At 42.7% G+C, this 16,554-nt stretch overlaps 1 protein-coding gene across 1 annotated transcript in view; it reads left to right on the forward strand.

Annotated features, from left to right (window-relative positions):
- The first annotated feature begins 3,990 nt into the window (after positions 1-3,990).
- Positions 3,991-16,554, forward strand: part of PLA2G4F (phospholipase A2 group IVF) — a 58,711-nt gene continuing 46,147 nt past the window's right edge. Inside the window, exons 1-10 of the mRNA XM_083590670.1 lie at positions 3,991-4,215; positions 5,326-5,398; positions 8,871-9,007; positions 10,826-10,951; positions 11,211-11,251; positions 13,311-13,353; positions 13,757-13,823; positions 15,128-15,297; positions 15,376-15,489; positions 16,355-16,392. Of these exons, the coding sequence (XP_083446796.1) occupies positions 4,105-4,215; positions 5,326-5,398; positions 8,871-9,007; positions 10,826-10,951; positions 11,211-11,251; positions 13,311-13,353; positions 13,757-13,823; positions 15,128-15,297; positions 15,376-15,489; positions 16,355-16,392 (920 nt within the window). The 5' untranslated portion in view covers positions 3,991-4,104. The remainder of the gene's footprint in view (positions 4,216-5,325; positions 5,399-8,870; positions 9,008-10,825; positions 10,952-11,210; positions 11,252-13,310; positions 13,354-13,756; positions 13,824-15,127; positions 15,298-15,375; positions 15,490-16,354; positions 16,393-16,554) is intronic.

A 16,554-nucleotide genomic window follows, 5' to 3' on the forward strand; every position in this document is an offset into this window, starting at 1 on the left:
TGTTTGGGATATGTTTAAATCCATTACTTTTAACCTGTTATCATTAGTTTCTCTCTTCAACTAAATTTCCTTTCTGTCCTTAGTGTGTCTTCTAGCTTTCCAACCTAGACCCTGCAACAATCATCCTAGACCCTTCCTTGTGTGCCTCCCCTATGAGAGGTCAGGAGGGTGGCAAAATGAGAACAGGCCTTTTCTGTGGCTGTACTGTATAGAAATTTAATAATAATATCTCAACCACCACAGACTCACAAACTTTTGTAATGCATTTGTGTATTTGTCCTGACCATTTTAGCCCTAAGACGCACAGTGGAAGTTTCAAAATATATCTAATGAATAATGCTGCCACTGAACAGCTGCACTGAAATCATTATTGTCTACAGGAGTTGAACTTATTAAACTGTAGGGAGCTTGCATAAGTATTGAAACACGTTTGTAATCTCCCTTTCTCACTTGGGCAATTATCGGATGTGGTTGCAGCATTGCCTTTTGCACTACTTTGTATATCTCAGTAGAACAGTGGCAGAGGGCCAATGGTGCACCAAGGTGAGAAAAAAAAATAACAGGCAGAGTTAAGCTGCAGTATGCACAATTTTTGAAAGCACTTAAATGTTGGCATGATTAATGAATTTGGGGTGAAGCGTATAGATGCCTTCTGTCCTTTTTGTAAGCGAAAAACAAAACCAACCTTAGCTGTAATTTTTAGCTTTCCCATTTGCATTTGTAAATGACATGTGTGTTCTACGTAACACCAAGGTTGTGAAAATAAATATGAAGACACGTTCAAGAAAATTGAGGTATACATCTTGCAGTCAATGGACTTCTTTCGTGCAGAATATTGATCTCTGTGGTTCTAATTTCAGAAATAATATAAAACGTATTCTAATACAGTGGTACCTCAGGTTAAGTACTTAATTTGTTCTGGAGGTCCGTTCTTAACCTGAAACTGTTCTTAACCTGAAGCAACACTTTAGCTAATGGGGCCTCCTGCTGCTGCTGCGCCACCAGAGCACGATTTCTGTTCTCCTGCTGAAGCAAAGTTCTTAACCCGAGGTACTATTTCTGGGTTAGCGGAGTCTGTAACCTGAAGCATATGTAACCCGAGGTACCACTGTATTCAAAATTAGGTAATAAATACACATATGTTTTTACTTGACCAAAGAATCCACAAGTCCATTTAAAACCACAAAATAAGAAGTTATAACCTAAAAGCCAAACTACAAATACTAGGTCTGTGAGCAAGCACAAGATTTAACTTGTAGCTGGATCTGCTCTGTGGTGGTCTAATTTGTTCTGTTATTTGGATCTGAATCTGATCTGTTAAATCTGAAGCTCTGTTTCATTCCCATTGACTATAATGAGGAATCTGTAAATGGCTATTGCTTTTTTTCCTCTTCACATAAGTGGATGAAATTTGATGAGAAAGGAAAATGGATTAAGCCTTCAAATTTCAGAGAGACTTGTGCAGGGAAACTTTAAAGTTTCTAACTTTATTTTCTGTCAGAATTCAATGCATATTGCAAAAACTGACACCCTTTCTTTTTTAAAATTGTTTTTACTTAAAGGTTTTCATGGATAACAAAAGTACAAATAGTGTCTGTTTTCAGTTCATGGTCTTCTACAGGTCAGTTACATTTGATGTGAGACACTGCTATCTGCATTGTGAGCTTGGGGGAGACATATGGGGAGAGAGAGGTGTGGGGGAGAAGGTGGGTAGTGTTTTTTCCTTCTTTTGCATAGTGCATGTGGGGAGTTTTGTGTCAGCATCACGTGAATAGGTTCTTTATCTATTCATTCATTTATTTCTGTTGGCGATGCTGAAGATTGGGAGCCGAGAGTATGGTTGGTTGCATTGGGTTGATTGCAGTGAGTTTTGTTTTTGTGAGTGAGTGGGTGATAGCTGTTGGGTCAAATTAGCCGTATTGATCCTACAACGGCAGACTTCAAACTGGGTGAAAAATAGCAATCACATTCCCTCCCTTAGTTTGAAAAACATGCATGAGTGCCCCTACATAAGAAACCTGTTAGCGTTTGGACAAATAGGTGCAGAGGGCATCATGCTGGCTGATTTTACTTTTGTCATGGAAAAGGTTTTGCGGGTGAAGAGGTTGCCATTCCTCTTCCTGGAAGTACTCCTCATGACAGCCTTTCAATGAAGAAAAAAGTGAGTGCTATTATTTTAGTTGTTGGCAAGGAAAAAGAACAATTGGGAAAGAAGTAGGCCACCCCAACAATGAACTCTACTTCTGCCCTGCAGTCATAGCCAAAATTTGAAGGAGCCTGATGACCCCGCTGTAGCGGACAGACCCACTTTCCACGGATCTTCTCCCTCCCGGTTAGAAGGAGACCGCCATTGCCGTTGGACTTTCAGCCCAGGACTTTCAGCGGGAGGAGAGGTCACCGAGACAGAATGTTTTTCAAATAAGCTAATAAAGGAAATATGGAATAAAAGTCCCCTGCGTGCTAATTAGATATAAAGACCTGTTAAAACAAGATTTTGAGTCACATCCCAGAGACTGACAGATTGCTAAAATGAAGATGGACAATTAGAATTTTGAAATTGGAACCGATAAGCAAGAAAGCAGAACATAAATAAAATACATTACCTCTAGAAACCAGAACATGGGGAGTCCCTGGAAATTAATTTAATTTAATTCGGAATACATAATTGGCGATAATGTATGTGATTTGATATGACTGATCTGATTTGTGAATAACGAAGATTTGTATTGGAAAATGAATAAAAATTATTTATACCGGTATATATAAAAAAAGAACAGCACTTCCCCTCTCTTTTTGTCTCAAATGCAACATTGTCCTCAGGGTGTTCCTATATTCCAGGTCTGGCAACATTCCTTGACTCATAGCCCAGTGGATGGTGAACATATTGTGCAGATGTTCCTCTTTCTTATTTTCCTATTGCACCCCCCCCAAAAGTACCCCCCTGGTCTTATGCCATTCAGCTGCCTAATTGCACCTTCCTGGTGCCATTTACCAAGCTGAGCTACTATGTGCTCAGATTTAATTACTTTAATATACTATTCATCCCCACCACCGTCCTTCAAGTTCCCCATTGGTCCTGCGAGATTAGAATAAGGACTTCTATCATCATGCTATTTCCCAATAGTTCTTACTGGCTTGAGTGAGCACACTGGGAAAAAAGAATTTGTAGTGGTAACAGGGGTACCAACTTGAATAAAATATTGGGAGGGAGCAGGTAAGACCCGCCCCACATAATTGATCACAAGATGCAGTACACACACACCATTTGAATGGCAATACCCATTAACTTTGGGCAGGCCTGGCCCCCTCAAATATTTTAGGGGGGGGCCTAAAGGGACCTCGCCCCCTAAGAGTTGGCTCCTATGAGTGGTACTTACTTTGAGTAAGAACGCGTCACCAAACCTGTCTTGGTTATTAAAGCTCAGGTGTATACTGTGTGACTGAATTTGTTCAGTAACTTAATTCCCTCCCTCCAGAAAAATATCCCCACAAAGCAGAAGAAATAAATGTATAAGCTCACAGAGCTACAATTCAGAGTTCCCCAGGGATGAGGGATTGATTGTTAAACCACTCTGAGAACTGCTGCTGTGTAATAATAATAATAATAATAATAATAATAATAATAATAATTTTATTATTTATACGCCACCCATGTGGCTGGGTTTCCCCAGCTACTCTGGGCGGCTTACCGCATATATAAAATTGTAAAACATTACAATTGTGTGAGAGGAACCAAAGATTTTCTGGGAACTGAATGTTTTACAGCTGTGAAACGTTGGAGTTCTTACCTGGCAGAGAGAAAGTACGCCTACCTAACTCTTTGGAAGCCTGGCCTTTTCCGTCCAGGGTGCCCTGCCTTTTCCAGAAGTGCTTCCAGACCAGTCACCCTCTTTGCCCTCCCTGCTCTTCCGTCTGAAGCGAACCCTGCCAGGTAGGCAAGCTGCACACCTGAGGCACTTTAAGCCCCGCCCCCTCCCCGCGCGCCAGGGCCGAGCTCCGTGACCGCGGCGAGCGCCGGGACGACTCGGCCCAACCTGCGCGGAGGATTCCCCGCTCTTCTCCCGCTCTTGGCTGGCTGTGGCCGCGCTCAGAAAAAGGCTCCTCATGTTCCGGCAGGTGCTGCGGGGTCGCTTGTCGCCCCACATGCTGCCCCTCATGGCTGCCGTGCTGCTGGAGCGGAAGGGGAGGAAAGAGACCGGCTTCTATCACTGGAGGGTAATGTGAGGCTTGGGGGAAAAGTGCCGTCCGCTTCTTCGAGGAAACCTCCGCGCGCAAAAGCCGTAGCAATTTTAGTTTCTCGTCTTAGGGGGCGATTTTCGCCCCAAGGCGGAACGAAACAAAGAGTTTGTTGGGGCATCTGCGGGAGGAAGGGGCTTGATTTATCTGCCTCTGTTTTAATTTTAACGTTTTCCAGCTAAATAGGGTGAGCAGGGGCGAAGAAGGAACGGCGTCCGGCAACCTTAGTGGCTGGTAGCGCCTCTGAAATTTCAGCCCTGCAAGCTTTTCTTAACTTTGCAAAGGAAGCTTCAGCGACCCCAGCGGTTCTGTCGTTTATCGTCTTCCTCTATTTATCTCCAGTGGAGACTTGATCCAAAGTGAGAATTTAAAGCTGCACGCTTGCTTTGAGAGAAAGCCCCCTGCAATTTAGTGGGATGTCTAAGCAGACAATTGTTAGGGATGTGTTGTTACGGACGCTGCTGTTAGTAGGAAATAGTGCAAAGCCAGGTTTACTTCTGGGACAGAAGAGCCTAGTCAGAGGAGTGTTTGCAATATCATCTGTGTAGGATGAACCAAATTGTTCGGTCTATAATCACTGACAAAAAAAGAGTGCTGTATTTGTTTTTAGGAATTTAAGAAACTGCCTCAGAACATAGATTGTCGGTCCATTTAGCTTAATATTGTGACTCAGACTGGCAGGGACTGTCCGGAGTTTCAGGCAGGGATCAAACATGGGACCTCTTGCATACGAAGCATATGCTTTTCTGTGCCTTATGTCCCCCGACTTTGATGGTGGTGTGGGGGGTTGAAAGAGTGTTGCTCAGCCATCCAGTGAAACTGTTTTTTAACAAATAAAAAAATGACTTATTAGTGACAGTGTCAAATCCCAGTCAGAAATACAGGCTAATATGGGCTGTGTGCGCATGTACCTTGAAAGCACATTTGAAGCATGTTTCCCTGCTCAAAGAATTCTGGGTACTGCAGTCTCACTTTTCGTTTACAGTGGATCTGTTAGTACAAGTCAAGCTGCTGTGTGGAATGTTATCTTTTTGCATGTTTGCTAGGCATAGTTAATGTTCAATGTAATTCAACTTACTATCATTGCAGCGGGAGAAGCACCCTTACTATAACCTCACAGTGAAAATCCTCCGAGCCAGAAACATTAAAGGAACAGATCTTTGTGAGTGTCTGGAGACTTTATTTTACTTATTCTCTGAACTGATCCTCCACATGTCTTATTATTGTTAACCAGGGGTCAGCAAACTTTTTCAGCAGGGGGCCGGTCCACTGTCCCTCAGACCTTGTGGGGGGGGGGCGGACTATATTTTTTGGGGGGAAATGAACAAATTCCTATGCCCCACAAATAACCCAGAGATGCATTTTAAATAAAAGGACACATTCTACTCATAAAAACACGCTGATTCCCAGACCGTCCGCGGGCCGGATTTAGAAGGCGATTGGGCCACATCCAGCCCCCGGGCCTTAGTTTGCTTACCCATGGTTAAGACAGTCTCTTCAGCAGATTGATTTGCTGTGCTGTTGTGAAAATTACTGAAACATATACAAGCAAAAAGCAACGTGTTTCTAATAATGGACATAAGAAGAGCTAAGAGTCCCTTTAATTCACAATCATGACTCCCACAGTGATGATTCAGACACCTAGAGAGCCCATCCAACTTCTTCTTGTATACGCCAGTAGTAGCCACATGTCGGACTACAACTCCTATCAGCCATAGAAAGTGTAGCCACTATATGGAAGTTGAGAACATCTGAATGGCACCATATTGGTTACCTCTGGTCTATGCTGTCTGGGAGTGTCTCTCCAGTGTTTCATACAGGTTTTCCTTGCTGTGGGTTTGGCCGTGTTTAATTTAGTTTCCCTGACTGATCTGATGGAGTGGATCTTAACCATTCATGCTGAGTCTAACTTGTCAAAAGTGGCTCATGATTTCACGACCTCTGTAGCAGCCATGGGTTTGCCTCAAATTCTGTCTGAGTCAAAATATGAGGCAGCACACATTTTGGAATTGGGGTTTGTGTGGAATAGATAGGGGGAAATGATCTGTGGGTGTGGGAAGCCCTTTTTGGTTTTGTTGCTTTATTTTGTTTATTTAAAAAAATTATGCTCTGCTTCCTGCACAAAGCAGTTTATAGTCTGCAATAAAAACCAACTCCACCTGACAATAAAATATAAAATACCCTGAACAAACAAGCAAAAAGCATAAAAGGTGGAGTCCATTAATAGACTATAAAACCTAAAGCAGGTCACAAAAACCTTTGAAAAACAACAAGAATTAATGTGTGCACCGGGGGTGGGGATGAGGGTGGTTATTGTTTTGTTTGTTATTATGTTATGTATTTTTGTGGTTTTATACTATAAACTGCCCTGGGATCCTCAGATGATGGGCAATATATAAATTCAACCAATAATAAATGAAACGTGTAAATTAAACTAGGCTATTTTGAGAAAGCTTGAGAGAAAAGAAACGTTTTCACAAAACGTTGAAAACTTAACAATGTTGGGACATGCTTGCTTTGTTTCTAAAGAAAGAGAATTGCTTCACTTCTAGAGGAAGAGAATTCCAGAGAGCTGGTGCCACAACAGTGTTAATGTGCTCAAGTAGCAGCATGTGTCACCATCATCCACAGAACTAAGTGACTGGGTTAGGGTGTGGATGTAGGGGAAGAGATGGTTTCTTGGATAACCTGATCCTGAACTGTTAGGGATTTATTCACTAGTAGTAAAAAATTGAAGGTAGACCAATAGCAAATTCGCAGCCAGTGCAGTGTTTTCAATGGCAGTGCGACATCTTATCAATAGGTTGTCCCAGATACCAGCTGTGCAGCAGTTCTCAGTGACACAGCATTGACCTTCAGGCCACCTATAAATAACATCTGCAAAAGTGGAGAACCAAATTTGTTGTTATGACCCTGGAGGCTGATGAATCCAGATGGTTTTCTGAATCTTGGGGGCAGGGGATGGGACTTCCCCATATAGCTTCATGTTGATGTGGAGAAGACATCCAGACACTTGCACTTAACTGTCCATTAATGACCGTCAGCTCTAACTCTCATTTCCCTCTATTCATTCTAACTGTCAAACCATTAAACCAAAGTCTCAAGACAATTTTGGGCTGAATAGGGATGAACAAATTGAAACTTTTTCAGATAGGACAGAAGTACTGTGGAAATTGGCTACTCCAGATGGAGATATGCAAGCCATCTTAGATGGGGTTCCACTCCCTCTGAAGTACCAAGTATATGTTTGGAAGTAGTACTGGACTTCCAAGTATATGGACATATACCAAGTATATGTTTGGAAGTAGTAGAGCTGGACCATAAAGAGGGCTGATTGCCGAAGAATTGATGCTTTTGAATTATGGTGCTGGAGGAGACTCTTGAGAGTATCATGTACTGCAAGAAGATCAAACCTATCCATTCTGAAGGAAATCAGCCCCGAGTGCTCACTGGAAGGACAGATCCTGAAGCTGAGGCTCCAATGCTGCAGGAGGCAGTGGAAGACAGGAGTGCCTGGCGTGCTCTGGTCCATGGGGTCATGAAGAGTTGGACACGACTAAATGACTAAACAACAACAACAACAACTGGACTTCATGCTAACTAGGCAAGCTCAGGTGGCAGCAGTAACTAATAGTGCTTTTTGCTATATAGGCTGATATACTAACTGATATCCTATCTAGAGACCTTGCTTCTGTTAACCATCTTGCTTGAAACATGCAGGCAGGACTATTGCAAAAATAGTTGAGATAATGAATGTTAAATAGGGGGAAACCCCAATAAATGTCTCTTGCATAACTTACTTTGAGTGGAATCTGGACTGTTTGCAGTGCATTCTGAATTATTATAGAACAGCAGTGAAAGAAAGAAAGAAAGAAAGAAAGAAAGAAAGAAAGAAAGAAAGAATTTTTCTGTGACAATCAATGCCTTCAGTAATCACAGATACTTGACTTTGGTCACAATTCCAAAGGAGATTTTATTCACATTTGGTAGGGGTGCCTGAAAGTTATGGTACCATTTAACCCAACATGACTACATAGTTTAAGAGCATAGCATACTATGCTAATAGAGAACTAGGAAGCTGCATTGTATTTATCAACCGTGGCTAAATTGGCATACAGGGAAGAAGATTCTTAACCTTCAGAATGGTGGTTGAAGATTTGGGAAACCATGATATTATTTTGCCTAATTCTCTGTCTTTTAAGAAATCTGTGTACAGCAGGGGTGAGGAACCTGTGTCCCACATAGACGTTTTTACATTCCAGCTCCCACGGTCAGCATGGCTGAATGGGGTGGGATGAGAGCAGTAACATCTGAACATGCTCCCCATCTCTGCCTTACTCACTTAATCAAACTTGAAAACAGATAATCCTGTATATTAGAAAAGAACATATTAGCACATTATTCTCTTTAGTTACATTTGTTCTACATCTAAAACCCACTGGTAGATTTCATGAGTTAATACCACTCCTGTTCTTTGTTTTAGTATTTATTAAGCTGCTACTTTGGACTATGTTGAAAAGCTCCTATTCATTCTCTTAGTCTGCTGTTAGTTAGTTTTTTGTTTGTTTGTTTGTTTGTCTTTTGGAGAGAGAGAGACACTTTCCTGGTCACATTTCTGCCCTTTCCCCCTCTAGTGTCCGAGGCAGATTGCTATGTAGAACTGCGTATGCCGACTGCATCTCCACTCACTTACCGAACGCGAGTTATTGACAACTCCAGTGATCCAGAATGGAATGAAACTTTCCACTATAGAATTCACAATGCTGTCAAGGTAAAAAAGATCAATACTTCTTGATTCAGAACAATTGCTATATTAGGTAACATTCCTTGATTTAGGAAGGAGGGGAACTGGTTTGATTTCTTCCACAGAACCAAATACCTTAATATTGAGGGGTGGGGAGTAATCTAATTCAGTCTTAAATCTTTATCGGAACCCCAGTGCCTTGTAAATCTCTTCCACCCACCCTTGCCTTACTCCTCAAATATTATTCTTGTCACCTGTCACTGATCTTACAACTGAGATAGGCAGCCTTGAAAGCCCTGTGCTGTTTGCTGTTCTCTTAAGCCTGAGAAATGGCAGGGAGCGAAATGTTCCAGTTGGCTGCTAACTCCAGACAGGTAGCTAAATGGATGGCTGATCTAATCTCTCACAGAATGCATTGCATTGACATCTCTCTGTGATCCATAATCCCAGATTTTATATTAGCAGAGCAACCCAGAGCTAAATAGCGGAGTTGGGGGCGGGGAATCACAATGTACTGTACTTTTTTTTTTAAAAAAAATTTTTTTCCTTCCAGTAGCACCTTAAAGACCAACTAAGTTAGTTCTTGGTATGAGCTTTCGTGTGCATGCACACTTCTTCAGATATCTGAAGGAAAATTTTTTTTTTGTTTTGACTATGGCAGACCAACACGGCTACCTATCTGTAACTTTTTTAAAAAAACAAACTTTAAGTAAAGAATATGTTCAGTCATTGTCTAACAAAATTTTAGGTTTGAATTCTTAGTGGTTTGGGACCATAGACCCAAAGAAAGCTCAACAACCTTTGTGTCCGGATTTTCACTTTTTGAAATATGGCAACCCTAGCACAATAGAACAGAATAATTAAGCAAACCTCAACTTTCTGAGGCAGGCAACCCTGACATCTGATAAGTCAGGAAAAGAAAAAGCCTCTCCAATGTATGGATTACACTTTGGGGTGGGGATGGGATGGGAGACCTGTGATTTAAGGCCTAATTTCATATGGATGAGGAAAGCCTGGAGGCACAGAAAGTGGGATGAAGTGGGTTTGAAGGAGAGAGAGCTGAAGCAGATAGGAGGAGTGAGAAGGGGGTTGAAGCCCTCTACACGAGATCAGTTAGACTTTTGGTAAGAACAATATGGCAGTCCACTGGTTAGTGTGAGAGATGGGGCCGTGGAGAGAAATAGGAAAGAGGTAGCTCCGCCCACCTTTGGCTCTTGTCCTGCCCACTGCCAGTCCCACAACAGATTATCCCTGAGGGAAAAGTTTGCCCACCCCTAATTTACACAAATGAGAGATTTTAAATGGTGTGGTGGCTGTCTATGGGCGAATACAGATAAGTAATGCTAGGGGTGGGGAAGAAGGAATCTGTCCACAGCTGAGTCCCAAGTGGACTCACCTGATTTGATCTGAATCATGACTCAGATAGGTTTAGGGGACCACTTCAGAACCCACAGTCTGGCACAGTTCTTAACAAGGTTATCCAAGGGTTGTATACTGCCACCATCTCCCCCCCTTCTCTATAAATGTGGTAAAACAATTGAAAATAGGGCATTCCGCTGCCAAAGCCTGGAGCAGGCAGCATATGGGGCTCTTAATACACATACAGCAAGCCCCCCTGGGAGCAGGATTTAATCATGTTATTTTGCTCTCAGGGGGAATTATATGGAAAAAAACATGGCTTCCCCCAATGTCATCATCAGATCTTGCTGCTCACAGTGGTGGGCAGTGGATCAGCCCTGAACTTTTTCTTTTTATCTCAGAACAGCTCAGCTTTCACCTGAAATACGATATTTAATGCACACTTTCTTTCCCTATTGTTTCAGTTCTGGACTTCTGTTGTTTCAGAACACGCTTGAGTTGACACTCTTTGATAAAGATGTTCTCTTAAGTGATGAACTTACTTCTCTCGTGTATGATGTGACATCGATGAAGACAGGTCGCCCTCTGAAACAAACATTTAAACTAAAAGAGGTTAGTTCTTTTGTTTATTGAATGGGGGGGGGGGAATCAGGTTCTCAGGAATGTTCTTGAACCTAACTTTGCTCCTTGATATCTAGGTAGGTTTGGCCAGGACTTCACCAGTTACTTGTATCCTGAGCTATTTTTTAGCTTGTTCCTGCTGCTAACATATCTTAGAGTCACAAAAGTTGGAAGAGACCTCAAATGCAATACAGTCCAGCCCTGTGCTGATGTAAGAAGTCTGTATGTTAATATATTTATTTATTTGTAGGACAAAGAAGAGCTGGATGTAGAGTTTCTTCTGGAGGAAAGGTGAGAGCTGCTAAATTTTCCATTGTCATGGTGGCTCAGAGGCGTAGTGGGGGGAGGGGCGTGGGGACCATGGCCTCAGGCACAATTTTGTGAGTGGATGCAAACAGGCGTCCCAACAGCAGGCTCCTTCATTGGAGCCTTGGCTGTGGCACTCATGCCTGGCCACATCGCCGCCCCTGGGTCAGACCTGACCTGGGGGAGGAGGGCAGGAGAATGGGCAGATTGCTGTTGCCCACCGTCCTCGGCCATGGCGCAGCTTGCGCCCGTCTGCAGCAGCTCTGCCACCAGGTCACACCTGACCCCGTGGCAAAGAGCAGGAGAGTGGGTGACAATGAAGCCGCCCACCTTCTTTGGCCGTGGCACACCTCACACCCAGCTGCAGCAGCTCTGCCACCGGGTCATGTGTGACCCAGTGGTGGAGAGTGGGGGGACAGATAGCTTCCCCTCTCCTCCCCTGGACTGCGGTGCCCGGGAAGGCACCCTCTGTGGCCCACCCTGTTAGAATTCCTGCTCCATGATTGCAGTCATGGGATTTTTGTCTTTCACATGACGGTATATGTTTTGACTCCACAGAGTGGGAAGTGACGGAGACAGGATGTTTGTGTTACTGTGTTCGATGAAGAGGGACTCTTGTCTTTTGTTCTTTTTCTCTTTCCTGTCTGATGCTAGAGAGAGAGAGGGAGCCATATTGCAGTGCTCTGTGTGTGTTTATATGTAAATAAGGTAGATTAGCCAAAATGCTGAGTTGCTGAGCTCTGTTACGCATGATGCGCAAACTCTGCGGATCCCTCCGCAGTCGTTGGCATTGGTCGCTGTGATGTTCGGGCAGAAGAAAGCTTTTGAAGCTCCCAAACGACCAGGAGGGAGAGAACATGCCAGTCGGGCATGTGTCTCTGCCAGGGTCCTACTCGAGTGTAGGCTGAACTCCTGACACACACCCCTTGAGGGCGCACCCTGCATGGCCATACACTCCGCCGCTGTAGTGACTGCAGTTCTAAACATTCAAGCAATGAAGGAAGTCATTGTATTCAGTGTGGCTTACTTTTAATCTGATCCTAGAAGGTTTCTGAGCTCTTGGGGTGGCTTTTTGACGTGTACTGCAGTGAGGAAGGGGGAAGGTCCCATTGCCCCAGTGGAATCTTGCTTGCTTCTCTTTGGTTCTAAGTCTTTGTCTTGTGTCACTGGCATTGCAGGCATATGCAGTTTTATTGGTATCTTGGGCCTTGCCTTTACTGAGTTATTCTAGGGGTGACAGAAATGATTTAGGTGTATATAGGCATGATTTCCCCCCCCCCCTTTCATTTCCTTCCTGGATCATTGCACATTCATACGCACAATGGCCTTTCCCCTTGCCTTTGACATCTGAGATGTATAGTTTCAGGGCCCACCCTATTTTTGTGATTACATATTTTGTAATGACAAGTTTTAAAAACTGTTTTTAATGTTGTATTTTAAATAGTTGTCACCCACCCTAGGAAGTAAGGGTAAAGGCTGTGTAAAATACTACTACTACTACTACTGATAATAATAATAATAATAATAATAATAATAATAATAATATACAAAGTTAATGCATTCTTTCTTTTTGTCTTCTGTGTTAATTCTCATTATTGTAGCCGATTAAGCAGATTTCTATGAAATATAAACAGTGCGTAATTCCTGTCCCAACAGGCTTCTTTTTTAAAAGTAGGAAGTAGAAAGCGAAGGGTAGATGTGGTGATAAGTACTGTATGTCACAGGCTCCTTTCACAGATAGTAAATTTAATATTTGATTAATGGGAATTCTGCCTCGTGAGAAACTATTCCTAAGTCACTGCTGCATTTTAAATACGTTTTAGGACCCACCCTGTTCTCTTGACTGCAATTTGTTTTAAGCTGATTTGGCTATTTTCTTTTTAAATGGCTGCAACCTAGCATGGTGAAGTTGGGAAGATATCAATATAAAATAATGTGAATCCCTGCCTTAAAGCACATGGGGGTCTTTTTATTTCCCCTCTTTTTTAATGGCACGTGTAAACATATTTTTATGTTTGTTTATGGCAGTATTTTGCCTTTACAGCATGGATGCTCCTGGTGAAGTCGTCACAAATGGTGTCCTTGTGGTGAGTTTTCAGAGAGCCAGATGTTTGGGAATTGTGTTTTGCGGTGTACACACTTGGCAGGAGAGCCCTTTCAAAATCAAAGCATTTTTCCTCTCTTGGAAATACTTAGAACAATTAGTTTTGCTGTTGTGTGTGCGGGTAGAGGATATTCAAGGTGAAAGGTGAGGAGACGGGAGCACAGCAGTGACAGACAACACTTCCTTTTCACTGGTGTGATCATCTCTATCTGTTCCCCTTTGGTTGTCTGCTGGGAAAGCTCTGGAAACTGCAGTGCGGGGTGGGTGGGGGGTGGAACCAAAACATTTTCCTGGAATTCCATCTAAACCCTTCACTGTATGAGAAGTCATGCAAAAGCACCATATTTCAAAACCAGTATTTTAAAATTTTGTTTTGTTCGATGTAGGCGTACCCTTGCCTTTGCGTGCAAGGGGTTATTAACAAAGATGAAAAGCCACCTCTGAGAGAGCAGGGTAAGTCCAGTTTTGGTTTTGTTCCTCTCCCGCTCTGCCCAAATTTCAAAGTAGATAAACTAGGTGTGCTTTAATTTGGATGTTTCATGAGTTAGTTGAAGAAGAAGAAGAGTTTGGATTTGATATCCCGCTTTATCACTACCCTAAGGAGTCTCAAAGCGGCTAACATTCTCCTTTCCCTTCCTCCCCCCTAACAAACACTCTGTGGGGTGAGTGGGGCTGAGAGACTTCAGAGAAGTGTGACTAGCCCAAGGTCACCCAGCAGCTGCATGTGGAGGAGCGGAGACGTGAACCTGGTTCCCCAGATTACGAGTCTACCGCTCTTAACCACTACACCACACTGGCTCTCAAGCAAGAAAGTCTATACAAGTTCTCGGCTACAGCTCATGGTTAGCAAGGGGAGAGAGCTTAACCACCATTCTTGGATTGGATGATATGCTAAGTTAAAAGTTGGCTTAGTGTGGTGTAGCACAAAAAGGACTGGGGAGCTGCAAAGCAGCTGCAGGTTCTTCTCAGGGGGCCAGCACGTTTGCATGGTCTTGTCTCAACACGTTGAGTAAACTGTCTCGTTGTGTCACCACTTCCTTCTTGGCTCTCTGTCTCCCAGGCCAGTATGCATCCTTGAGAAGACTGTGTTATGAAATAAGGAGAGTAGAGAACCTCTAAAGCGGCTTGCTTAAAGTGTACATTTGTTAGGAAAGAACATGGGTGATAGGGTGGAGCTAGACACAGGTTAAAAACTCTATAAATAAGTCAGAAATTAAATCATTACAACAAAAGGCGGAAAAAAGCCTATGTAAAAATCCATATAAACTCCTTTTTGCTCTCTGTCCCCATCTGGTGTTGGATGTTTATAACACATCCAAAGCATATTATTGTGACGAATGTAGCTGAGTCCTTAGTCTTTCCACCCTGTTTTTTTGCCTTTTCGGATGAAAGTGTTAATGCCTACAAGTTTTCAAAATGATACAAAAAATCGGGTACAACAATTTGAAGTCTACTTAGTCAGCTTCTTCTTCTTCTTTATTTCATAACCATTAATACCTAAGTGTGGTATATACATGGAGGAGGCAGTAGGCTCCATTGCTTTCAGAATTCAGATTTTCCATTAATTTAACCAAATTTCAATCCATTAATATTAGTAACAAAGAGAATTTTTAATATCTTATCCATGATGTAGGAGCTTGGGAATTTGTTATTGATATTTTGGTTGCTCTGCCATCTCTAAGAGTAGTCTCTACTTACATATTGTATAGTATTTCTCTTAGGAATGCATGTCCTAAATGTCTCACTGTCGTTTTTAGGAAGCAGACTGTTCAAGCTCTCACTTCCAGGCGCCTATGAGAAGCAGTTGTCCATTCCTTGCAAATCGGACTCCGATCAGAGTTGTGGAAACTCATTTGTCTTTCATGTAGGCCAAGGGATGTGTTCAGAACTGGATGTGGAGTTAGAGCGAACCATTACCATCCTTCAGGTGAGAAATCACCACACATCCCATTAGAGAATGCTTACAAACTTGTTTTCCTTATGAAATGTATTTATTTATTCTCAGGATGGAGTGAGCCCAGACTTTGAAGAGCATAGTACAATTCTTGGATCAGGGATTGTTCCATTGCAGTCCCTTCCTCTGGGAAAGGAAGTTGATATGGCTGTTTCACTAGGAAAGGTAACAGTATGATTTATTTATTTTTTTAACTTCATTTTAGCAATCTTGGGTTGGGTTGTTGCGGAAACTCCTCTTGCAAGGTCTTTTAGGTGTAGATTGGGGTGGCTAATCTGTAGGCAGCTAAGCACATCTGGCCCCCAAGACCCACCCTCCCCCCTGGAAATTTGTCATTTAAGGGAAGGTTTATTATTATTATCATTAGCCTTTTTGTATTTGGTTTAGTATGTCACAAGTTATGCAGGCCTGATTTAAAGTATAAATGTACAGTGGTGCCCCACAAGACGAATGCCTCGCAAAACGAAAAACGCGCAAGATGAAAGGGTTTTTCGGTTTTTGCGTCGCTTCGCAAGACGATTTTCCCTATGGGCTTGCTTTGCAAGACGAAAACGTCTTGCGAGTTTGTTCGCTTTTTCCCTAAAGCCGCTTGAAGAGGCGCAGTTGTGACGGACCGTGCTTCGCAAGACGAAAAGACTCGCGGAATGAATTAATTTCGTCTTGCGAGGCACCACTGTACTGTGTTTTCTTTCAAGTCCCCTGCCACCAAAAAGTACCACATGTTTGTGCTCAAACACACACAGCTATTCACTAGGTCAATCTGTTGGCTTGGTTTTAAGGTTTTATTCAGTTAGGCACATGAGATGGTGCTGGGATTGCCTGAAAAGGTATGTTCTGTGTTTATTTTGTTCTGTGGGTAAGGTCCTGCAAAACTGACCCAAAGTTAGTTCTTTGGGATAGAGGTAGCATGGGGTTAAGGGACCAAAAGGAAGATAACATTTCACTAACTGGTTAACAAGAAGAGCGTGGGTTGATTAATTGGGAAATTCCCCCTGCAACCTCTTTCAGTGTGTGCTGTCTTTCATCTTAGGATTTAAGTGTGGATCTACACGTGAAGGCTGAAAAAATGTGAGTCTTGCACCCAGGAGCTGTTTTAGGGGCATAATTTTAATTTGCTTTTCTGGATTTGTGATTGCCAGCCAAAGAAAACACAGGTGCATATGGGTGAGGATGCTGTGCAGCGAGTTAGTGTGCTCTTTGAACCTTTTCCTGCAAAAGCCTCCCAGTGCA

The sequence above is a fragment of the Podarcis filfolensis genome, assembly GCF_964270895.1.
Source record: "Podarcis filfolensis genome assembly, chromosome: 1".
NCBI classification, from domain to species: domain Eukaryota; kingdom Metazoa; phylum Chordata; class Lepidosauria; order Squamata; family Lacertidae; genus Podarcis; species Podarcis filfolensis.